This window comes from Mytilus trossulus, chromosome 6, assembly GCF_036588685.1.
Source record: "Mytilus trossulus isolate FHL-02 chromosome 6, PNRI_Mtr1.1.1.hap1, whole genome shotgun sequence".
Taxonomy (NCBI): Eukaryota; Metazoa; Mollusca; class Bivalvia; order Mytilida; family Mytilidae; genus Mytilus; species Mytilus trossulus.
Window position 1 is genome coordinate 34433682 of NC_086378.1, and position 27670 is coordinate 34461351.

Sequence of the window (27670 nt, forward strand, 5' to 3'; positions counted from 1 at the left end):
TTGATATGTATTTTGATATGCTACTGATATTTGACAATAATTAGATACAACTAAAAGTCCCCAAAACATATTTATCATAAAACAACAGGTAAATTATCAATGTTTTCATATACGTATTCCTAGTAACTTGAAAACAATTATTATTGTGTTTTAAATGAAGTACAAAGTAATACACGGCCGACACTCGGCTAACTTTTCAACTTCAACTTTTATTAACACTCTAGACAGTTTACACTGTAACAAGAGGCAGACAAATAATACAAGTAATAATTAACAATGGTGAACAAGATAGAAAGAAATATACATACATAGTTCATTATACCTAACCGAGAGGTTGGTCGGTTAATCTTATTGAGTATGCGGCTATATCGGCGGTTGGTCTGTTAATCGGGTTGGCTATAGTCTGTTAATCAGGTGTTATCGAGAAAAGCATTGAAAGTTCAGCATGTTTCATTGTATAACTTTTCAAATACTTTTAAAAATTATTCATGTCTAACAAAACAATATAATGTACTGAATCCAGTGGTGTAATTATTATTTTTCTACCTTCAATGTACGATCTATAAAATAAAAAGGCGTGTTACTCCTCAATAAATTTATACACATTTTACACACACAAAATGTACACAAAATGACACGTTGGTTGAATTTAAAATAAAATTGAGAATGGAAATGGGGAATGTGTCAAGGAGACAACCACCCGACCGTAGAAAAAAACTACAGCAGAAGGTCACCAACAGGTCTTCAATGTAGTGAGAAATTCCCACACCCGGAGGCGTCCTTCAGCTGGCCCCTACACAAATATATACTAGTTCAGTGATAATGAACGCCATACTAATTTCCAAATTGTACACAAGAAACTAAAATTAAAATAATACAAGACTAACAAAGGCCATAGGCTTCTGACTTGGGACAGGCGCAATAATGCGGCGGGGTTAAACATGTTTGTGAGATCTCACCCCCCCCCTATACCTCTAGCCAATGTAGAAAAGTAAACGCATAACAATACGCACATTAAAATTCAGTTCAAGAGAAGTCCGAGTCTGATGTCAGAAGATGTAACCAAAGAAAATAAACAAAATGACAATAATACATAAATAACAACAGACTACTAGCAGTTAACTGGCATGCCAGCTCCAGACTTCAATAAAACTGACAGAAAGATTATGATTTCATCATATGAACATCAGGCACAATCCTTCCCGTTAGGGGTTTAGTATCATACCATCATAACATATATGAGAAGAACATAACCCGTGTCATGCCAACAACTGGTTTTTGAATAAATGTGTTTAGTTCCGACGCAAAGACCCTATAAGTGAATCAATATTAACGCCAAAATATGCAATCTTTAATGACCTGACAACAGTATCGTAGCTATATCCCTTCTTAATAAGTCTATTCAAAGGTTTTGTAAGTTTCTGAGGTGAATACTGACACCTTTGTGCTTTATAAAGAATATTTCCATAAAAAATTGGATGTGAAATACCTGAACGTATAAGAAGTCTGCATGTGGAGCTATATTTACGAATGATGTCCTTATACCGATGATAAAATTTAGTAAATGTTTTGACTAGTTTGTGATATCGAAAACCCTGGTGTAATAATTTTTCAGTAATACATAAATTTCTCTCGTTAAAATCTAAAACATTGTTACATACACGAGCGAATCGTACAAGTTGAGATATATAAACACCGTGAGATGGTGACAAGGGAACGTCACCATCTAAAAATGGATAATTAACGATTATTTGCATGTAATATTTTAAACATCCAAAAAGAAATGCATTATGTGTGTTAACTATATTGATATCATTGTGTGAAAAATCTACACGAAAATCTGCATTTTGGTGACATAAATCAATCTTTATTTGAAACCTTGTCTGTTAATGGTTCGGATGTATAAAACCCGGTCTGCTAATTGGTCTCTTAAGAGTTATGAATGGCAATAAGAGAATAATTTTATTGCTATATGGGGTGTTATCGGATCAAATGGGTAGGCTCAAGACGAGCGGCTAAAATATACGGAAACAACACATGAGCAATGAAACATAAAATATACAGAAACAACACATGAGCAATGAAACATAAAATATAAGAAACAACACATGAACAATGAATAATTTAGACAATGGAAGTTAAAATTGATAAAAATGGTTTCAAAAAGTGAAATACTAAAGTAATATTGATTTCATCCATGCATGTTCGCATATATCATGTGAATTCTGTTAAATTGTCATGAATGACTCTAATGTGTCATCTACATTGGTAACCAGTATATAAATCAGAGATAAAAGAAGTACGAAAGATACCAGAGGGACAGTCAAACGTCGTAATGTAACAAGACATCAGTAAGTAACATATATCGGGATGCTAAAATATAAAGAATAGAGAAAGAATAATGAGTAAGATCAATAAAATGTAGAGAAAAGTGACATAACGATTTGAAGAATATAGAAATAAACACACACACCCAAAATCCGCCAATTCGCTCCCTCCTGGTATTCACGAGAATCTGGATGGAGACGCAGAATATAGAATAATATATAAGGATAGTAGAGAGTGCACGGGATGCATTGCTAAAAAAAAAGAGAAAAAATAATAATCGTTTAAAAATACAAACATGAAACACCCCTGAGTGTTAAAAAAGCAACGGATTGCGATGTTTTCCTATTGGTCAAAAATGTTAAGTTACATGCGGACAATTGCAGTTCTCCTCTGCACTTATATAGAAAGGAACTAAACGGAATAAAATGAATTGAACTTAAGATAACCAAATGTAGCTCCATTCTCTTCTTTTCCCTTTCAATTTACTTCTTTAGAATGATTTGTAAACAACATATTATTAAGTAATAGAGAAAAAGAATCGATTGGATGATGCTGACGAATTAGGGCTTAACGCACAGTGACAACTATCTTGTGCAAATAAAACGACAACACGTTTAATATATGTACCCTGTGTTGTATTAGAAAGGCACTTTCAGTCGGATCCGAGAACGTCCTACTTTGAACAGACACAGAATTTAAGGCTGATTGAAAACATTAATAATAATTTAATGCCAATCCAGCGGCCAATTCATATCACGCTATACTGAAAAGATACCAGAAGGACAGTCAAACTCATAAATTTAAAATAAACTGACGACGCCATGGCTGAAAATGAAAAGGACAAATAGACAAACAATAAAACACATGACACAACATAAAAAAACTAAAGAATAAACAACACGAACCCAACCAAAAACTAAGGATGATCTCAGGTGCTCCGGAAGGGTAGGCAGATCCTGCTCCACATGTTACACCCGTCGTGTTGGTTACGAGATAACAAATCCAGTAAATAGTCGAATTTGGTAGGTAACATTTATGAAAGGGAAGGGGATTGTACCATCGACGTAAGGAACATTTCCGATATAATTTGTGAAACGGTTATTCCATAACGGCCAACCAACTCGTGATGGCGTCCGTAAAATTTACAAAGAGATGATTTCAACTTTATCATTTGGAACTCTTGATTTAATAGCTTCCTTGTAAACAACAACCCTCTATCAAGAAAACCATGATAGGAAATGCAAGCACGGGAATATCGATCTTATCAATTGGGAGACATATACACCGTATGCAGGTGCTGCTAGAATGTTGCTACTTAGAAATGGAAAGTTTACAATTGGAAAGCTAAAATCATCTCTTTTGTCGTAAAGTTTTGTTTTCAATCGACCCTCATTGTCAATCTCTAGATGCAAGTCAAGATATGTGGCCGACTGTATCTGTTGTATCCCTTATCTCTAGTTCAATGGGATAGATGCGTTCGAATAGTCACCAAATTTAGGATTATTTAGTGAAAGAACATCATCTATATAGCGAAAAGTGGAGTTAAAAAATATTGCTAACTTCTTATCTTTCTTCCTAAGAAGTTCCTTTATGAAGGCATAATAATAAAGAAACAAGTCGGCAAGAAGAGGGGCACAATTCGTTCCCATTGAAATTCCGAAAGTCTGTTGAAAAACACGTCCTCCGAACGTAACAAATATGTTGTCAATTAAGATATTAAGCATCTTGATAATGTCATTTTCAGAGAATTTTTTGTTTGAATCAGAGTAATTCTTTACAAAGTAGTATTTATCCCTTTCTAAGACATGACATACCCTTCAATAAAATGCAAAGAAAGTGAAAATATAAATGCTCTTACCAGAAGGATACGGTTGCACCGTATTGTCATATTTTGTTTCCTCAAGAACATCTCATTATTACCTTTTTTAATGGGAAGATATAAAGGTAGCAAAACTATTGTCGCGGCTAAATTTTCCAACCCATTAAAAGACTTTATTCCCATAAAAATCACTAAAACGTGGTTTTATTCACGTTATATAACAATTATGAAATAATTACTAATGTCATTTAATTTTTTCGAACCAAAGTTCTATTTTGTGTCCTTTAAATGATATCTAAAATTGTTTGTTTCGCGTTTTAGTAAAGAAATTGGTATGCGTATAAGCATAAATACTACATACTTGCGCGACGCCTTTTAGTTTTACTGAAAACTCTGCAGACTATGAAATGTTTTTGCAGGTGGAAAATTTTCTATGATAGATATCATTTTGTCACACACTTTTCTGTTTTTGGATTTGGTTCTTATAATATACCAAAAATCTGTATATTTAATAGAGTTTAACATAAAATTGTGCGTTTTGCTCTTAACAGACGTATAACCAACCCGATTAACATACCACTCGCCCATATAGCCGAATACTCCATATAGATTAACCGACCAATCTCTCGGTTAGCCGAGTGTCGGCCGTGAAATATTTAGTAGGGAAACACACGTACATATTTTATTCTAATAATACGGACAGTTCAAAAATAAAGGTATGGGTTAAAGGTAACGATTCGCGCAATTTATATAAGATTAATTTGCAGTACTCAAGTTCTTACTTCTGAAAATGTAACATGTATAATTATAAAAAAAAATGACCATATAATTGCTATTTATGCCAACACCGAATTGCTGACTACTGAGATGGTAATACTCTCGGGGACGAAACGTCCACTATCAGTGACATCGATCAAGTGGTGTGAAAAGTTATCAAAGGTACACAGGTTATAATTTAATACGCAAAACGCGCGTTTCATCTACATAAGACTCATCAGTAACGCTGAGATCAAAATAGTCATAAAGCTAAACAAGTACAAAGTTGAAGAATATTGAGGACCCAAAATTCCAAAAATTGTGCCAAATAAGGTTCCTTTGATAAGAAAATCTTTAGTCTTTCGAAAAATTAAAAGTTTTGTAAACAGGAAATTTATAAAAATATAAATGTAACTTATACATGTTCACATTCATTGATCTACAACCTGTAGGTACCTGTATATTGGCATTGCAAAACGTCAAGTTTCTTCTCAACTGTTAATGATGAATTAACCCTAAATCAATTGGATGTTGGATACGTACTGATTGATGTTTTAGTCTTAGATGCATTGTTTTATTAGTTGTTATCGGCTTTTAACTTGCTGTCAGTAATAGGTCACCATTCGGCCTTTATCAATGAGCAAAGCCCATACCGCTTAGTCAACCTTAAAAGGCCCCGAAATGTCAAATGTATAACAAACCTAACCCTCCCTCTAACATGGAATAGTAGTGTAATAGTACAACATAAGAATGAACTATAAAAATAAGTTTATCATATTTGTTTTTATTGTGTTCCCAAATAAGCCCGCTAGATTTTTGTGTAAATTGTTTTACATTTGTTATTCCGGGACCATCTATGATGGCCAGTAAGAGAACTCCCTACAAGGAACCAAATCACACAGTAACTAACTACTATAGATCAACATACGGATTTCAACATTGAGTTAAACAGCATAGTCAGCTATAAATACCCTAAGTACATACTTGTGAGGACTCACAATTACTGACAACAAGTTAAAAGCCAATAACAACAAATAAAAAAAATACATCTAAGACTTAAACATCAATCAGTACGTATCCAAAATCCTATTGTTTTAGGGTAAATATATCATTAACAGTCGGAAAGAAAATTGACCTTGTGCAATGTCAATATACAACTTTTTGGAATTTTGGGTCCTCCATGCCCAAACAACTAACCGGGTGCAATCACGTTCCTCATTTCTGAGATGCAAGTAGAAGGCAGCTTCAACTTTAAGAAGCTTAGATCATCTCTGTGAGAACAAATTCTTTGTTCAAACCACGCAGCTTGTCAATTGTCAATGTTCGAGATAACGTTTATGTATCTGCTACGTCTTTTTGGAAACTTCAATTGGATAGTTGCCTTAAAAAACCACACAAAACTAAAATACTCGTAAGGAGAACTGTGTATATACGGCCTTTCCTTAACTACCAGATTGAAATAATAACTGAAGCTAACATGAGTAATATTTGCTTTCCTTACTTTTCATAATTTTGGTTGGATAATCTTGGGTAGTAATCAAACGTTCAACTTTTATAACTATCGAATGAATTAAATTCAGATCTATTAACACAAATAATGTCATTTCAGAGCGTCTTATAGATTGTAAATATGACAAGGACTATGATCGTTAACATAGTAATCTACACAAACAATCCTGGCTTCGTTTTCGAAGCTGTCTTCTAGATATCATTTTTTTCTTCTTAATATTAGTTCCAAACCAGACTATTTTAGGCTTGTTCATTTATCAATGTTAATTTGCTGTAGATACTTGTTGAATGATCTATATTCAGAAGTAAGGTTACTGCCTCCTTAAAGCAGTGTAAACATGGAAATTGAATCAACAAGTTCTTCTCGGCGTTGCAGCCTTCAGGTGGCGCTTTCCAGGAATTAATCTTCATATATGTTTGCCTGAATATAAGAACCTTTTCTGATGGTTCAATCTGAAGATTAGAAACATGCAGAAATAAGTGAAAAAAAAGGTCAGAACATTAAGACTATACAGAATCTTTTAACATAAATAGAGGCAATTTTGATATGATTGCCAATGTGACAACTATCAACACGATATGACTTACGTTGATGTAAGCAACAATTAGTAACCTTCAACAGTGAGCCAACTACAAAAGGCTCTGATATAAACAAAACGAATATCACAAATTTCAGGGAACATGTACATAAAGAATAAGTTTTAAAATACATGTATAATGACTTTGATATAACTTAAGTTATATTACACAGTTGTCCACCGTGCCGTAGTTCTGCTACTTTTGTCTGATAATCTTGAGTTGCAAATAAAACATCTACCCATCAGAAACCATCGATACAGAAATGTAAAACGAATTTATTTTTCTTAAAAGAGTGGCGAAAGATACTAAAAGGGACATTCAAACTCATCAGGCGAAAATAAACTGACAATGCCATGGCTAAAAACAGAAAATGACCAACGGTCAAACAACAGTACATATATACAAAAAGAAAACGGAACGCTGAGCAACACGAACCCCACTGCAACTGGAGGTGATCATTGATATTTTAACCAATGGAGAAATTCATACTTTAATGCGGAGTTGATTTAATAGCGAAGATTTTAATGATAATAAACAGTAGAATTTTGGGGTCTTTTAATAATTCAATCATTTGAAAAAAAATATATAATAAAAAAAGAAGTAAAATACATAAGAATGAGACACAAAAGAGAAAGATGATACCAAAGAGACAAAACATATCGAAAATCAAAACAACAATCCCATGAACAAAACAGCAGTTTACACAAAATATTCACAGGTGCTTTTGAAAGATAAGAAGATCCTGTTTGAGTTCAGGTACCCTTCTTGTTGCAAATGACAATTAAGCATGGGTACAGAGGTAAGATGACCTGGTTTTCTTCCGTCTGACAGTAAATGCTTTCATAAAAGAGTGTTCGTTTTGCTACATCGGGTTTATACTAGTACATTCGCGGCCATGATATAGGTATATATTTCCAGCATCTTTTAAACCCAAACTGCAAATTATCGTTAGAGATTTGTAGGTTGCCTATAAATGACAAAATTCCAACCCTTATCCATGTTTATTCCCGCCTATTCTCTCGATGAATCCGTTATAAAAACCAAATAACCAAATAAACGCATTTCAATTACCAAAACAAATATCTTATTGTATTTCTTCTAATTGCTGTTCATCTTTTATGCTAATAGTTCTAGAACAAAGTCCAAAGCCATTCACGATGTATATGTATGTAGTTTTATATAACACAACGTATTTTGATAATCTTCTCATACTGCATTTTGTAGATTCATTGCATTTTTATGTCGATGTTTTGGAACTTCTAAAAACTCATCTTCTGTAAAATATTGTGAGAAGAGTTGGTGCATAATTTTGAATGAAATGATATATAATGGTTTATTTTTTTTTTATTTATTAGTGTTTTAACCCCAATTTCACCACTATCTTTTCGTGCCGTCAGTTTTTATTTACAGAGGAAGCCGGAGTATTCAAATAGAAACATCGACTTTTGGTAGGAAAACAGACAATCCTAGTCCATGAAGATTGAAGCTGTGCTCACAAGCCACCTGCAAAGTTCAAACTCACACCCTCAGTGTTTATAGGTTAATGATATAGTAGTTTGAATATCTAGACCGTTTGGCTACCGAAGTCGTTCATAATGATTTGACTAGGATTTTTATGAATTAAAATCGATTCGTTATTTAGTGGACAGCATCGACAATCATCATTGCGTTCACAAAGTCACAATATCGCATCAGAAATCCCCAACATCAACACATCACTGTTGTTTTTCAATCTTCGTTTCTTATTTCGTTTTTATTTCTGTAAAAGGGAAACTTATGATGATATCGGTTTTTCATCTGTAACGTAAGCAGTTGCGTTATTAGTGTTTTAAGGAAAGGTATACCAAATTCATCACGGCAGATGTAAAATGTTAAAAATAAGATCTTCTTTTAGCGTCGCTGTATTTTAAAGATTTATTCAATTTTATAATAAAAAGTTAAAAAGTATCTTTCCATTACAGTGTGGTGATTTGCAATGTGTTACGTATCTATTGATATTTTCGTGTTTTTTTTTTAATCAAATGTACGTCATACTCTTCCTGGTAAATAAAATGTTAGCAAAAAAACTTTCATATTTGCAATGTGTCGCATAATTTTTTCTATTTTTGTGTTGTTTTTATGTTTTACTTGATGTTATTCCTGGTTCGTTTCCTTCTTCCGTATACGCATTCAATCATGATTTTGCTGTAACAGTGCCGAAATAACAAAAGTAATCTACGTGGTATATATATGAGCGGTAAATTCTTTTTTTAACATAGCTTGGAGGGTTGTTTATCTTTGCATCATCTGACTCATCAGGAAAAGTTTACAGGTAAGTACAGACATTAATGGCAATTTATTAATTTTAACAGCACAATAGTTTGCGAATTTCTTAATGTAAGCGTTCTCATGTCATGGGTCGAACTTATTCTTTTAGTGTGTGTTTGCTTGTTTTTCTTTTAAGACATTTAAATTGATATTTTAAGATGTCATTTTATGTTATAATGTTACATTTCTGTTTTGGCTTAGAAACTCGATGCACTATTATGCACCGTTCTTAAGTCAGGAATCTGTGGTTAAGTGGTTCTCGTTTGTTTGTTTGTGCGGTTCATAACTTTTTTTAGTTTCTCTTTTTTATAAAGATAAATAAACTCATCATATATACTAGGACTAAATTGTGAAGGTACGCCAGACGCACGTTTCGTCTAAAAAAAGACTCATCAGTGACGCTCGAATCCAAAAAAGTTAAAAAGGCAAAATAAAGTATGAAGTTGAAGAACATTTTAAGACCGTTGGTTTTCCTATTTAAGTTGTTTCACACTAGTCTTTTTTACCTTCATTGCTTGCTGTTCAGTGTGAGCCATTGCTTCGTGTTGAAGGCCGTACTTTGAACTGTAATTGTTTACGGTTTACACATTGGATGGGAAGTTGTCTAATTTACACTCAGTAGACATCTCCTGATTTATTTTTATTTGATTTTTCTTAAATTGATAATCAGGTTTCTTCATTTAGACAATTATGTTTATATCGCGAAATTATTGAGTATTATGTGTATTAACACCGTTTTTTTGTGTGATAAACATTGTTTGCATCACGATATTGTTTATCGTAAAAATCGGAATCATGTTCATGGAATTAAGTTGTTATTCTTTCGTATTCGATTGAGTCATTTTGATCTGATTAAGCAAATACATGCTCTTGAATTAAGCATTTTCACGATTTGAAATGTGTAGAAATGTGTTGATGCTTCAAAAATATATTGACCATCATATCGAACAACTCAAACATCAATGTCAAAAGATGTCCAGTGTCATTTAAAATACAAATGACATTATAAATAATATTTTATTTGAACTGGGTCGTGGCATTGTTTACAAAGCGATAGAGGAGGAGATATTTGAATAATCTTTCCATTGTCATTGGAACAGCATTGCAAAATTATCATGTTTCAGTCATTTGTACATTCATCACTACTTTTAATTGTATTAATGATATCATGTGTATATGTTTTTATTGAAAGTCGACATGCCGAGCACATCATGAATAGCTCTTCGACTATTTCTGTTAATAAATCTTTATTCAAACATTCCGGCTTTAACATCGTTAACCAGGAGAAGCGCTTCGGACACATGATACTTAATAAGTTTTGTTTTCATTTTACATTTGTAATCGTTTGTATCATTTAATTAGGTGCTTCCAGTGTAAGTTTCTACTCTTTGATTGAAATAATAATCTTTTCATAAAGTCATGTTTGTTAAAGTTGTACATAAATGTGAAATAAATGAACATTTTTTTCTGATATACAAGAGTTGAATAAATTTTTAATTGAGAATTCTGTATATAGCAACATAACAACTATCAAACAAAAAAAAACTTTTTCGTATTTATAGTAACACATATATTTTTAACGTCTGATTTAAGATGTCAATTTGATGTTTGTCAGTAATGACAATAAAACATATAGAAATCGATAATACTTATCTCGAAACTAATTGGACAGTGATGAAAGGTCATCGTGATTTAGCAATTAATGTTAGTTTTGAATTAAGGATATAATATGATCGATTCAACTTTTCTTGCTAAAAATGCAAGTATGAATATAAAAAAGAAGATATGGTATAATAGATATTGTGACACGAGTTTAAATGACAAAGAAATTAATAATTATAACACAGGTGATAACCGGATGGTCGTAACGTAAAGTTACGGTTAGACAAAAATGGGAGACAACTCTCTAGATATATTTTTTTCTATTCCAATTTTATTGGTTAAATTTGAACCAATCTGCTTGTCTCATAATCACTAATCTTGAGTGTGTTGACATTGAAATAAAATTGGATACATAAAATCATTCGAATTTTCGTAAAATAGTCATTCCAAAATTCTAGCATGATGGTCGTAATTTTAAATTGTGATTGTCGTAACGTTAAGTATAGTATCGTTACCGACACAAGATGGTCGTAACTTTGAAAGATGATCGTAACTCGTTTTAAGAATAACTTTTATCTGAGTATTTTGAGATACCTGTGCCCATTACCATTTTAATTAACCCTTATGTCGTATATGGTTAACTGCAAACACAATATTATTTGTAACTCTGATTATGGTATGCAGAAATTAAGTTAAAAAAATATAAATCATACACAATTCTTATTTTTAGATTTTGTTATTTATATTTACCACTTTTTATTATTTGCAATCATGTCGGCAGATTAAACTATTGAACGTACAATTTTGAAAAATCATCCTTAAATTTCAATTCATCATTGCAGTTCTTATAAATCATTGGCATTCAAATATTCCGCTTTTGATCGTTCCCGATGAAGGTAAATGCAAAAATGCGCTTCGGAGTCCTGCAGTTTTTTACCTGTTGTTTTTGTTTAGTTTTTTATTCGTATGCATGACGATAATATTGCGTTACATCATTGATATTGGTATTGGTACGGAATTCGAAGGAATACCGATCCATGGTGTCGCAATTCAAGTTGTGTTAACAATGATATTATCAAAATGCTGGACTCTTTGATCGACAATATATTTGTTTAGTTTGGAGGGTTCATATTTCAACAGACAGTCGGTATTCCAATGGGTACTAATTGTTCACCCCAACTGGCCAATTTGTTTTGTACTCGTACGCAGCAGAATTCATTCAGAACCATTTAAAAAGAAAAAGAAAGAAAAAGCACCTTGCGAAATTCTTTAATTTTACGTTCCGATATATTGATGATGTCCTATTTTTGAATAACCCATATTTCAGTCAATACTTACATCTTATATATCCCAGTGAACTTGAAATTAAGGATACTACTGATACTAGAGGGACTGTTTCATTCCTTGATCTTTTCCTCAATATTGACACAGACGGACTTCATATGTAGGAGTGTGCTCCTAGCGTATAAAATGCTTCAACAAAGTTATGAGAAGGACAGATTAAAAATTACACTCCGTAAATTTTACGGACACCATCACGAATTAGTTGCTCTATACGATGTATAGTTATCCAAACTAGCTAAGGATATTTTTACCACGTCTTAGGTTGTGGTTTGTCATTACGTCGTCTGTTATTTTAATTACCGAACGTAACTTATTCCCGATTGTGACTGTTTTGCTGAGTGTGTATTCGCATTGCTATAAAACGTGTCACGGTACTTTTCCATCCCAAATGCATGTATTTATTTTGATGTTATATTTGATATTCTCATCGGAGTTTGTCAAATGTCTTAATATTTGTATTTGTAAATCTTATTTTTGTTCTGTTGTATTTGTGTGTTATGGTAAAGATAATTAATTATCCAGTTCATTTATGTGATTTAGTTTGGATCAACAAAACATATTCGATACATTTGCTTTACAGTTTGATTCAGAAAAAAAACACAGCCATATCTTTTTGACATTAATAAGTATTGTAATTTTCATAGTTATTAATAAATATTTTATCAGCCTTACAAATCTAATCTTGAATTCTATCCTAATTTTATCTTATTATTGGGAAATCTTTTTAGAAATTCAAATTTGACGTCACCAAGTGTGTTGATGACCTTGGCTTAATCGGATGATTTGGTTTAAGTTGTTTTATGTATGAATTATTCTAAATTATAAGGATGTTCTTAACCCAGACAGAAAACCTTAGCCGTATTGGTCACAACTTTTTGGAACTTTTGTTCATCCGTGCTGTTCAACTTTTAATTTGTTTTGGCTTTCGAACTTTTTTCATCTGAGCGTCACTGTTTAGTCTTGTGTGGATGAAACGCACGTCTGGCGTATTAAATTTTAAACCCGATACATTTTGTGAGCTTTTATTCGTGTGTTTCTCAGTCCTATATTTTCTCCTATTTATTTGTATTGTAGTCCTGTAATATAATATTGTCATTTAATGTTATATTACACATTGCCATCGTATTTATATTTCATAAGTAAGATTATCTAAAAATACTGATTTACAGAAATGGAAAGATTACAGAGAAAAACTTCAAACATGCTATATCTAGTGATAATCATTCTGACCGTAAGCACTTTACATGAAAGTTATGCTTCCTGGTGTACTGATCAGCAACCAGTGACTTGTCTGTGCTTCCCCCAGTTTAATAAAATCCAGTGTACTAACCAGCCCGGATTAACACAAATACCAACAAATATCCCAACAGATACTAAGTTAATGTAAGTTATATTATATATTATCCATACTCATGGACTTCAAGTAAAATCCTTAGCATAAGACAAATAATTATAAACAGTTAATAGATATTTTAGTCTCAAATTCGTGGCAAGCATGTTGCAAAGACTTTTTTTTATAATTGTAGGATTTATTGTTCACTTGTTTGATGTTCATAATCATTGTACGTAATATTAGGTGTTTTCCATACTCACGGACTTAAAGTAAAACCCCTAGCTCAAAATATTTTGTACACACATCAGTTAAGAGACATTTCAGTCGAAAATGAGTGGCAAGCATGTTGCAAATACTTTTTTTATAAATGTATTTATTGTTTGATGTTTTGAATGTGTCCAAATCCGGCTGCAACCTTTTTTTAACATGATGCAATACATAGTGGCACACATTTATAAAACATAACAACAACGCAGATTAACTAACTCAGACATGCATGGGTGTTTTCAACATGTTTGAGTTAAGGACATACAATACACACGTCGAAAAAAATATAAGCCTATTGAAGTATTAATGGTAATAGAAATGGAACGATAAGTGTGATAACCGTCTTTTTTATTGAATTTATGGCTTTGGTGTATGTTACATTTTTCTACATTAAAATTTAAATGATAAATGATCAAATGAAGAGTTAGGGTAAAAACCATGAGTTAGTTCCCCCAAAGTGCAACACAAGTAAACTTATTCAAGCCTTTAAGATATCGTAATATCAATAAATATATAATTTAACAGATTAACATGATGTAGACAATTAAGTTTAAAACGGTCAAACTAGTGATGTCAGTTCGACGTCAAAAACTTGTCAAAATTAACATAATTTGGTTATTTAATGCATAGTTTGTTTTCTGAATGTATAAGAACCACAAATATCTACAAAAACATATTTCACCTTCACTTAACTCATAGCAAAAGACATTTGTATAGCTATTTAGCGGTAAAACTGCTGCCTAACTTTAAATATAAATGCCGAAATCTCAGAATGAGAGTTTTAGCCGTTTTTGCTGAAATGCACCTAACACTATGTTAGTAGTTTGAAGGCCTAATGCCAACCTGTATCAACTATAATGAAATAAAAATACAGATTGACAAACTTTGTATTGGAAACATCTAAATATTGTTTTAGTCAATTCAAAATACTTTGATTATTTACCAGTCGTGCTCTTTAACTTACCCGATCACCGTTTTATTCGTGTTAGGCAGTATGTTAATCTAAAGTAGATTGTTTGGTGGATCTATTGTATTCCTCAACCGGGGTTCTTTTTGTTACAATGTACAAATACAGTTTCCACCTAAAACTTTAGATTAAAAATATCACATATATTTACCATATTGTAATGGTTGATATAGCCCCAGCTTCATGATATATATCATAGCAATGTAAGTTTATGAATCAAGAATTATCAATTTGATCCAAATATATCTCCGTTCTATATTATCACACTAAGATTCAATATGTGTTTTTTTTCTATAGAGTATTTTCAGGAAATGGTATAACTTCAATAGACACAACTTCATTTTCTGGATTGACATTTCTTGTAGATATGTAAGTACACATAGAAATTTTGATTTAGACAAATTCAAGATATAAATATAACAGAGTGAATTCCTCGATAATTTGATTGTCTTGTTGGGTTTTGGTCAAAATAAAACATTTTTGTAAAATATATTTTAAACAAAATATATGTAATATTATTTGTTGTATTATTGGTAAAATATATTTTCTTTTTTTTAAGATTTTGTTTTATCATCAATTCAGTGGTAATTAAATTTAATAAAAGATTTTTTTTTTAATCCGTTAACAGATGCACAACAATATAAAACATCCATTTTTTCGTTTACCTAAATCCTGTTAATTGCTCGAGGCATTCTTACATAATATGCATACCTTTGTGCTCCATACAAATGTCCTGCAAGTTATGAATAAGAACGACGGAAAATATCAATATTCACGCGTTACGGTTACCATTAAAAACTGGTTGAACTTAACGAGATGTCATAGATCAAATGATTTTGAATATATTGCAGAAATTTAAGTAACAACGACATTTCTAGTATAGAATCCGGAGCGTTTGCAGATCTACCTTCATTAGAAAATGTGTAAGTATTCCAGTACAACGTACACACCCTATTAAGTGTTAAATTAGTTATATAAGTAAAACAAAATGTTTTTTTTCGACTGGTTACATATGCCTTGAAGGCGTTATAAACTCGCCAATTCAAATATCAAGACATGTTCCAAGCTGCACCAAATGTTTCCAGTGTAGGAACGGGGCATTCAAAAGTCTTGTTTCGTTTGAAAAAATATAAGTATTCCAATACAAGATGGACATTTTGTAGTGTTGAAATTATTATAATAATATACTAGTCAACAAAAGAAACGATACACGACTTTGGAATACAATTTATCAAAATGTATTAAACATTAATCAAAATGAGATACAGTATTTTAAAAACTTTCATTTGCAATATATGCACATATGATAATGAAAACCAACACCTGTCGGAAAGTTACTAAATTCCGTGCAAACGAACATAGGGTGCAAATTATTGTTGGATAAAAAATCGACACACAATTTTTTAAGTACTAACTGAAATTTCAAATTTGTTTTAAAATATTCAATATGCTAATCAAGTTGTGTTCATGTTGTAACTAATGGGTTGAAACATTGTTTTTTTAGTTTTTTTTTAAGATTTGGTAAAAAATAGAGTTTTTTAAAATCTCTTTTATTGACTAGTATAATAACACTCAGATTTGTCTGTTTTATAAGCTATTTTGACTATGTTATTCTATCGGCAATTTGTACATGTTTTCTTTGATCTTACTGCATATCATTTATCTATATCATAGGCACAATCTGATATTCACCAATATTAGACAATGACGTCACGTATTAGTGTAAGAGTCACTTGCTCAATTCTATTTGCAATAATATAGCAATTGAATGGATTTAAAGGAGGAGCATAAATTGTTTAAACTCATACTTTTTCATAACAAAAACATATATTTCTTTCAGGAGAGAAGTGAAAAAAAATGCGTGATTTTTTTAAAAAGAAGTGCGGGGTTTTTGTTCCAACATGGAGTTTAAAACCCCTCTCACTGAAAATCAAATGGTTCATTTAAATTTAGTCCTGTTTTCAACAGTATACGTGTAGAGAACATTAACAACACGCTGCGCTTCGCTCAATGTAAACACAGCCTAAGATTAGCACTACATTTTTGTCTGGTATTTGTGTCTGTTTATGCGTGTTTTCGACTGCTTGCTAAATCTGAAATAATTTCGAAATGAGTTGCAAAACAATAAAGCAAGACACCATTCTTAGACATAAATTCAGGGAATTATGAAGGGACGATTCACGATTTCGTAATATAAGACAAGTTATATTTTGAAAATAATACATATTATACATATTTATTTTGTGCGGAACAATCTCAGTCAGATACTAAAAAATTCCAAAGATCTTTAAGAGTTCATACAATCTAAGTCTTTTTCATCTTGCAATAGTATTAAAACATTTGACTTTTCTACACTTTACACAAGTATTCCACATTCCAAACTAAAAGACAAATTGAAAGAGTTGGTATTGCTTTGTTTCATAAAAAAGAATGGCCAACGTAGATACAAGTATATTGTCTCAGGGAGAGATAAATCCTACTTTGTAAAGGATCACTCTGATTCAAACAAAAAATTCTCTGAAACTGAAATTATCAAGATGCTTGAATTTTGAATAACAACGTATTTATCACGTTCGGAGGACGTGTTTTTCATCAGACTGTCGGCATTCCAATGGGAGCCAATTGTGCCCCTCTTTTTGCCGACTTGTTTCTTTATTATTATGAGGCTGACTTCATAAAGGATCTTCTTAGGAAGAAAGATAAGAAGTTAGCAATATCCTTTAACTTTACTTTCCGCTAGATGATGTTCTCTCAAGCTCTTTAACTTTGTACTTGTTTGGCTTTATAAATATTTTGATATGAGCGTCACTGATGAGTCTTATGTAGACGATACGCGCGTCTGGCGTACTAAACTATAATCCTGGTACCTTTGATAACTATTAATAATTCAAAATTTGGTGACTTTGTTTAACGCTTCTATCCCATCGAACTAGAGATAAAGGATACTACAGATACAGTTAAGTCGGCCTCATACCTTGACTTTCATCTAAAAATTGACAATGAGGGTCGGTTGAAGACATAACTTTACGACAAAAGAGGCGATTTCAGCTTTAAAATTGTGATTTTTCCATTTTTAAGTAGCAACATTCCAGTGGCACTTGCATACGGGGTATATATCTCCCAATTGATACGATATTCCCGTGCTTGTATGTCATATCATGATTTTCTTGATAGAGGGTTGCTGCTCACAAGGAAGCCATTAAACCAGGAGTTCCAAATGGTGAAGTAAAAATCATCCCTTCGTAAATTTTACGGACGCCATAACGAGTTGGTTGACCGTTACGGAATAACCGTTTCACAGATGATATTGAATATGTTCCTTACATCGTAACTACAATCGACTTCCCTTTCATGAATGTAACCTACCGAATTGGACTATTTACCGGATTTGTGATAGCATGAGCAACACGACGGGTGCTACATGTGGAGAAGGATCTGCTTACCCTTCCGGAGCACCTGTTTTTGGTGGGGTCGTGTTGCTTATTCTTTAGTTTTCTAGGTTGCGTCATGTGTACTATTGTTTGTCTGTTTGTCTTTTTCATTTTTAGCCATGGCGTTGTCAGTTTATTTTTGATTTATGAGTTTGACTGTCCCTCTGGTATCTATCGTCCCTCTATTTTAACAAATAGCCAACAAATAGTCCAACTTATAATTGAAAACATGAAAGTAAAAAAGATTTTGCGATTTTTATAGATGACAGTACCTGTAACTGTGATTGGACAAAGCATCCAAAAGCTATATTTTATTTCCGTACTCAATGCAACGTATGTAACTACACGTCCTCTCCATGACAACGCCCAGAATGCTTGCAAATAAAAGGGCTTGATTTCAACACATTTAATTATAAAGACTGAATGCTTAATGTAAGCTTTAGAATTCTTATTTTCGTCCTTGGGATTTAAGGTGACTTTCGTTAAATAATTGATTATAGGATTTCTTAAATGCAATATAGAATAGCACTTCGATTTTGATGCAGTAAGATGAAAAAAATAGAAAAAAAAATATCAATTAATTTTTTGTTTAATTTAAAAATGTTAATGCCTCAATTGAAGGTGGTACAAACCTATCTATATCAGATATAATGCGTATACTGATATTTTTTGTTTTTTTAAGCCTTAAATCGTTTTTAACGGTAAACCTTTGTTATAAGGTTGCTGTTATTGACATTTGTTTCAACTTTAAAAAAGTTTGAAATGAAATATGTTCATATCAGCTGAACGTCTCTCAGTAATATTGATAACGCCTGTTACAGCATAATCTGGACACTGTGAGAACTCTGTTGTTACTATCTCATTGTTTGTGCTGTAGATTACCATCGGTGTTTATCAAAAGGTTAATGTTTAACTTAGAAGTAACATCAGTTATTGATATTCTAGTTCTATATAAATCGATATACAAGGTACAAAAAATCAGCAATAGAAATTAAATTAACACTTATACAATACAAATTATCTGATTTTCAATACTTTCAGATATTTATCTGGGAATAACATTTCCAGTATAGAATCCGGAGCGTTCGTAAATCTACCTTCTTTGATAGTTGTGTAAGTATTCCATATTAAACATGTATCGCTTGTTTGAAAATGCTTTTGAGAGTTTAAGGAGCTAACTTCTTTTCAAGTATAGTACCCGAGTCGTTTGTATACTTGTGTCATTGGATAGTTTACAAACAAGATTTTGCTTAAATATTTCATCAATGATATATTCATTTTTCAATATATATTAATGAGTGGCTTAGATATGCAATTTAAATGTTCATTGTATGTCATATTTTCTTCAAAAGCAAATAAATGAATGTTTACCATATTTTCCATTTTAGCCATAGTGTCTATATTTCTTAATGTACAAGGAAATAAAATACAAAAATTATACTAGATTCAATTGAGAAGATTTTTAATGTTAACAAACATAAACAACTTGTGTAAAATGTCCTTTAAGGGCAATAACTTCTTAAGGGGTCAATTGACAATTTTGGTCATATAAAGCTTTTAATCTAGAACTTTCTTTGCTGAACATTTTTGCTGTGTACAGTTTATCTTTGTCTTCAATAATATTCATGATAATAACCTAAAACTGCAAATTTTCCTTAAAACAACCAATTTAGTGGCAGCAACCCAACAATGGATTGTACGGTTTGTCTGAAAATTTCAGGGCTGATAATTTTTGATAACCTTTTAAACATTTTTACCCATTGTCAGATTTGCTCTCAATGCTTTACCTTCTGAGATGTAAGCCAAAAAATACATTTAACCCCTATGTTCTATTTTTAGCCATGTCGGCCATGTTTGTCGATGTATCAAAACTTCGGATACAATGTATAAACTAGATACCCTAAGAAACATTGAGTTAAAATTTGAAGGTATTTGGCCCAGTAGTTTCAGAGGGGAAGATTTTTTAAATAGTTTACGACAAAATTATGTAAAATTGTCTTTAAAAAGCAATAACTCCTTAATGAGTCAATTGACAATTTGGTCATATAATCTTTTTTGTAGATCCTACTTTGCTGAACATTATTGCTATTTACAGTTTATAATTTCTATCTTTAATAATATTCAAGATAATAACAAAAAAACTGCAAAATTTCTTAAAACTAATAATTAAGTGGCAGCAACCCAACAATTGGATTTCGATTCGTCTACAAATTTCAGGTCTTTAGTTCTTTAACAATGGAACATATATGATCAATGTTATATTTGCTGTAAAAGCTTTAGTTTTTGAGATATAATCCATAAACTGCGTTTGACCTCTATGTTCAATTTTAAGCCATGGCAGCCATGTTTGTCAATGGATCAAAACTTCGGATACAATTTATAAACTAGATACCCTAAGAAACATTTAGTTACAGTTTGAAGATATTAGGCCCATTAGTTTCAGAGGAGAAGATATTTGAACTATTTTACGACGACAGACGACGAACGACGACGGACGCAAAGTTACAGCATTGCTTGTGGTCGTAATCTTTCCGAAGGTATCACAAACAATAATATTGACGGAACTTTTGTGTTTTTGATACGTTAACACTCTACATATTAACTGTTTGAAAGCAATCCTTTTACATCTTCCTATTTTGACGAGATCTTTTTTAAATTGTTGGCATTGCTGGCTGCAACCACACACCACAAATTAATGTAAACGGAAACGAGAGAAAAAGATGGTTTTATTTATAACTCATTCATTTTAGGGTATTAAGGAATAATCCGCTGATATGTTGTACCATGATAGATTTTATTGAATGGGCACGAAATCAAACCAGGGCAAACGTTATTGGAATATGCCATGATTTCAACACAACTACTAATATCAACAGCTTTAATTTAACAAGATGTTCAGGTAGATACTGTAAAGCAACTTATTTTCGCGAGCGATTTATTTTCACAATATCGCGAATATAAATTGTCACGAATATGTAAAGCTTGGATTTTTCCTTATTAAATTACATCAAGTAAATTAAAAAATCGCGAAATTGAATAGCCGCGAAGTGGACTAGAAAGGGTTAAACGCGAAATAAATTATTCGCGAAAAAAAGTTTGTTTACAGTAGTTCACTATTGTCTTTTATTATGAACATGGTAAGTAAGTTTTATGTTGGATATAATGTTTGATTCAGACTGTCTTCTTGAACAATGAACCCAGTTATTACAGGCATTTTAAAAGTTGTAACACGCCAAATTAACTACTTCCATTTTAAAATGATTTATGGGAGTTCTATAAGATTTATAAAAAGAAAAATGGGGCTCAATGAACAATTTTTTTTAACGGCATTCAGAGGATTCAGAAAATCTGACAAAAAATCCAAAACATGACAAGCGAACATCCTTATTACATTATCTTATAAACTCGTTAATTGTGGGCGAGGAAGTTAAGGCAACATCGATATTATATTAGACATTTACTACAAAATATGACGGTTATGTAGACAAAACGCGTATTAAATTATAAGCCTGGTACCACTGATAACTATTTGATCTGTAGCTTATGTAGCTTATTCATAGTAGTTGTTACAAAACAAGGCATGATAGCCGAAAGATGTATATCAGTATCGAAATCAAAATGATAACAATAATAATAGGATGTACGAAAAATGAATACTCATTTATGGCTATTTGCTTCATCCAACGATTTGTAATTTATTGATGTTGTGTGGTTGCTTGCTCATTTATTTACGCATACCCATGCTCCTTATATTCGATCATACATGCTAGGATTAAAATGCTAGATGTTTTTTAGATGTCTTTTTAAATTTTGATACTTATAATACCCTGATCAGTACTACGAACAATAATTTTATCACGTAGACGCAATATAGGTGTATATATAGTCAAATTATTAGAGCCACTCATAGCTGTCAATGGTATATCAGTCACCAATATAATAATATATGAATTCTGTTGATTTATTACTTCATTTATCTAATTTTCAGTTAAAGGCACGAAGGGTATTTTTAAAGTTGATAAACATACTGCAATAAAAGCCTTTTTTATATAAAAATAAAACAAGGAAATTTAATCAAATTGAACTATTTTTGTTAGAATTGTTACATAAAGTAAGATTATAATGTAGTAAAAAAAGACGGATATTTTTTTTCATTTGAACAGTAGGATTGGTTAGTGTTGAATTCTGTCATTTAGTGATGACAAACATATAAAAGTAACACAAAACTATTTCAGAAATTATTCCATCGAACATCACATTTTCATGTCATTCACACGATAAGGATCGATTTTTTTTGTTTTATCGGCTTTTGGTGATTTGTAGTATGATTTTGATTTATTCCAGCTGTAACCAGCTAGTAATAACAATGAACATATATATAAATATATATTTAAGAGAAACACATTTCCGTGCTACGATAAAGCTTTGGAAAATCATTTCTCATCAGTCAACTTGCTACAAATACCAAATTGAGAAATTCATGTTCTTGTAATGCAGGAATGAGTGCCCAAAACCTTTCAAAGCATCATTCGAACCGCAACAGTTTTTAAAATCTTAACTGACCTCGAGGTGAAATAACTTTTTTTAGTATTGATGTTTAATGTTTAGATTGTGCATAAAAGTTGATGTATATAATTAAACTTATTATTTTTGAAAGTTGACGGGCAATGGGGCTCCTGGTCGTCTTCACCATGCTCTGTCTCATGCGGCGAGGGTATTGGTAATAGACAAAGAATCTGTGACAGCCCAAAGCCCTCTGTCAATGGAAAAGATTGTGTTGGACCTAGTATGGAAACAATGATCTGTAACTTAGGAGAATGTCCAGGTACTTTTATTTTAGAAAGAGTATATGATTGAAATTGATATTCCAGATATACATAACTAAAAAATGGTCAACTAATAGACATTGAAATCTAATTTGATATAGGTCAGAATTTAGCTACACTATTATATATGTGTTATAAGGTCTTTTACCGCAATAACTTAACTGTCGGATGAGCACTCGAGAGACCATGAAATAAAATTTATTTAACAGTTAATTGAACACTCATTTGAAATATGTCAGAATTTAGCTATAATATTCCATGGGTTTAATAAGGGCTTTTGCCAAAATCACTTATAAACTTATTGGCCTTTTTAATATTTTTTTATTCGAGCGTCACTGATGAGTCTTTTGTAGACGAAACGCGCGTCTGGCGGAAATATAAAATTTCAATCCTGGTATCTATGATGAGTTTATTTCCATAATACATCTAGCATATAACTGCAATATCAAACCCTTTATGTATAAACGAGAGTAATGCGTAAAGTATTGCCTTAGTAATATTTGTAAAAAGAAAAAAAAATATATACATCGGATACGTATTAATCTAAAGACAGAATAGGTCTAAAATATCGAGGAAATATTCTCGAAGGAATCGCCATCACTGTTTTTGTTTTAATACACTGTAACACCAATATGTTTCATAGGGCATCATGCCACGCTCGCACTACCATTATTTCATGTTAGGTGTACTAAAACCTTAGAGAGAACGGTTGACATTCGGCAAGAAAACTTGAAACATCTCATATCAATTTGGAGTCGAACGCACCTGTCTCATGCAGGGTTAGAACTCACGACCTCGTGATATAGAAGATGTGTTGCTTAGATAACTCGGCCATCAATTCTCCTTTTACAGTAAGAGGAGATATGTGTGTCAAAGATTAAAAGTAATGTGCATAATAGTTAATGTATATAATAAACTTAGTATTATTTATTAAAGTTGACGGGCAATGGAGCTCCTGGTCGACTACACTATGTTCTGTGTCATGCGGGGATGGTATTGGTAATAGACAAAGAAACTGTGACAGCCCAAAGCCTTCTGTCAATGGAAAGGATTGTGTTGGACCTAGTATGGAAACAATGATCTGTAACTTAGGAGAATGTTCAGGTACTTTAATTTTAGAAAGCGTAAATTTTAAAATTGATATTCCAGATATATATATTGAACACTTATTTGATATAGGTCATAATATTGCTACACTATTACATAGGTTTTATAAGGGCTTTTATCACAATTACTTATTAACTTAACTGCCAGATGTACACTTGGAAGACCATACAATGAAATTAACAGATAATTGAACACTCATTTGAAATATGTTAGAATGTAGCTATAATATTCAATTAATACATCTATTATACAACTGCAATATCAAACCCTTTATGTATAAACGGGAGCAATGCGTAAAGTTTTGCCTGAGTAATATTTGTAAAAAGAAAACAAAATATTTATATACCAGATACGTATGAAACTAAAGACAGAATAGGGACCAAAATATCGAGGAAATAGACTCAAACGAATCGCCATCACTGTTTTTGTTTTAATACACTGTAACACGAATATGTCTTCGTAGGGTATCATGCCACGCTCACATTAGCATTTGTTCATGTTAAATGTTAAGTGTACTAAAATAATTGTTGATGTATATAATTAAACTTAGTATTTTTTATTTAAGTTGACGGTCAATGGAGCTCCTGGTCGACATCACCATGCTCTGTCTCATGCGGGGATGGTATTGGTAATAGACAAAGAATCTGTGACAGCCCAAAGCCTTCTGTCAATGGAAAAGACTGTGTTGGACCTAGTATGGAAACAATGACCTGTAACTTAGGAGAATGCCTAGGTACTTTTATTGTAGAAGTGTAAATGGATGAAATTGATATATATGTGTCATAATATTGCTACACTATTACATAGGTTTTATAAGGTATTTTACCACAATTACTTATTAACTTAATGTACACTCGGGAGACCATACAATAAAATGTGTTTAACATTTAATTCAAGGGGTACAATCAAAATCACGTGATGGATATACACACACCGGAAGTTACAGTCGACCTCGCCGCTTGAAAGGTTAGTAGTTGCATTTTCTTGTTTATATCAATTAAATTTTTATTAATAAGTTGGCACACCGAATGTCGGATAGTATGTAGTTTTAAAATACACAATTGGTTTTGCTTGAAAACGTGCAGTTATTGCAAACACTTCGCCACAGTTATCTTGTGAAATTTTGGAACTGTGTCGAAGTGTAAGCATTAACTGCACGCTTTCCAGCAAGGATAATTGTGTATTTCAAAACTAGATAGTATCCGACATTCGGTGCACTGACTTATTTATTAAATTTATTGATATAAACAAGTAAATACGACTACTTACCTTTCAAGCGGTCTGCTCGACTGTTACTTCCGGTTTGTGTATATCCATCACGTGATTTTGATTGTACCCCTTAAAATTGAGCACTCATTAGAAATATATCAGGATTAAGCTATTGTATTCGATGGGTTTAGTTAGGACTTTTGCCACTTTCCCTTATTAACTTAACCTTCGGATGTAGACTCCAAAAACAAACCATGAATTTGTTTCCTTCCTGCTGCATGAAAACAATTTTGAAAGAAATTTCAAACTTGGTAGTAATAATCAAATGAAAGATGTCCATGTGTTTGTATATTGCCTTTTTTGTTAAGTGCAAATTTCCAAAATACATCTAGCATATAACTGCAATATCAAACCTTTTGTGTTTAAACGAGATCAATGCGCAAAGTAATATTTGTGAAAAGAAAAAATATATATACGTTTGATACATATTAATCTAAAGACAGAATTTCATCATTCAGCCCCATTCTTCTATATGGACCAGATTAAGCACGTCTCCGAGTTCGGGAGTTTCTCGATGCACCGAAGACCCATTAGTGGCCTTCGGATGCTGTCTGCACTTTGCCCATTTCTATTCTCAATTTTACTTTGATTCAATTTATTGTATTTACAGAATCATGCAAAGAATCAGACAAAAAATCAGGTAATTACCATTAAATAAAATTTCATGATCTTATTTGGTGTCATATATTCACGCTTACTTTATTTGAATCTTTTTTTACCTGCATCTGTTATGATCTTTATTTTTTCTATATGTATCTAAATCTACATAAATTATATGTAATTGTTTTTTCTTTCATAGAATGGAAGCAAGCAATACAAGGAAAGTGGAGAAGAAATCGAAGGAGACAATTGCATTAAAGAAAACTTAGCAGTATATGTTGAACATGGATCTTTTGGGACACTGCAATAATAAATTAGTTGTTTTAATTCTAAAAAGAGGGATACCGGAATCATATTTAATTTTGTTGCTTCTGATCTAAGATTGTTAAAATAATTTCTTGTGCGTTATTCAACACCTCTTCATACTTACATTTTGTGAAAATAGGAACATTGTCATTAAGTTTTGATGGCATAGTTTGTATGATATGCGTAGTTAATATACACGAGATATTGAAAACGTCTACATGTATGCAAAGACAATCATGGTTAAATCAGGCTGTATAGCAATGTATTTTTTTGGGATATATAATTACGTTCATATATCATTTGGCATTGTGGGATTATAGATACGTTTGTGTTGACATTTATGTTGTTGTTATTATGTAAATTTTATTCAGTTTCTGTTTTATTAAAATTGGGTATCAATTTATTGTTTATGTTTTTTTTCTATTCTACAGCAGAAAAGGAAGCAATATCAATAGAACCAACAATAAGCAAATGCCATAATACACAGCAAGCTATATAAGGACCAAAAATGACAAACGTAAAATACCTCATTTATGTAAAAAATACAATAAACGAAATACAGAACATGTTATACAGCTACAAAGTACAACTACGTAATTGCAATCTCCTGATTTGTAACAGGCACATTAAGACGGGATTAAAAATGTTTTCGGGCAACCAATGAAAGTCCATTTTATTAATTTCGCTTCAAATGGTTGTAAACAAAGCACTCATATATATCTAATCTGTGCTTTTAATTAATTTGATTGATTGATTATCGGTTGCTTAACATCCAGTGATAAACATTTCATGTATGTAAGGATGAGATCAAATAAACAAATGAACAATAGGTATGTCCAGTAAAAAAGGCCGTCCGGGATCAGGGTAAGAAAATTTGGACTGTTATTGGACAATTAGGGGATATTTGATAGGGACTTGAGTTTGTAACAGGCCATAAATCCCCGAAAGAGTTGTTGAAATGGTTCTTAGCGTACAAGAGAATAGCATTCTTTTCACACGAGGCATCGTAATTTACGTCAACATTGGGACTGGACGATGTTTCGTACAGTATTGAACTTGGACATCCAGCACGCTAATCTGACGCCCCACTTTAGCAAAATTTTATTGTCGGTCAAAAGAAGTCCAAACGTGATAATTTTGATATTCTCTTTTTCCCTTAGGTATCAAACAAATAATTTGAACCTTTATGAAACATGAGGAATATGATAAAAAAAAAATAATTTTGAACGCAAAAAAAAATATGTTATCATTTTAATTTACGATAATTGTTTCTGAGTTCCTTAATATTATATGTGTCATGTTCATAAAAAGGCTTAATGA

General features: G+C 31.9%; 2 protein-coding genes across 2 annotated transcripts; both read left to right on the top strand.

The window, feature by feature from the left end:
* Window positions 1-9185: 9185 nt before the first annotated feature.
* Window positions 9186-15738, top strand: LOC134723387 (leucine-rich repeat and transmembrane domain-containing protein 1-like). The gene is made up of 4 exons (XM_063587003.1): window positions 9186-9302; window positions 13414-13627; window positions 15109-15180; window positions 15663-15738. The coding sequence occupies exons 2-4, from the start codon at window positions 13416-13418 to the stop codon at window positions 15736-15738; spliced, it is 360 nt and encodes a 119-aa protein (XP_063443073.1). The 5' UTR covers window positions 9186-9302; window positions 13414-13415.
* Window positions 15739-19289: 3551 nt separating this feature from the next.
* LOC134722674 (mucin-like protein) lies at window positions 19290-26849 on the top strand. The gene is made up of 7 exons (XM_063586293.1): window positions 19290-19355; window positions 20993-21141; window positions 22900-23067; window positions 24005-24172; window positions 24741-24908; window positions 26055-26084; window positions 26782-26849. Exons 2-7 carry the CDS (start codon window positions 21027-21029, stop codon window positions 26847-26849), a joined length of 717 nt encoding a protein of 238 aa, XP_063442363.1. The 5' UTR covers window positions 19290-19355; window positions 20993-21026.
* Window positions 26850-27670: the final 821 nt, after the last annotated feature.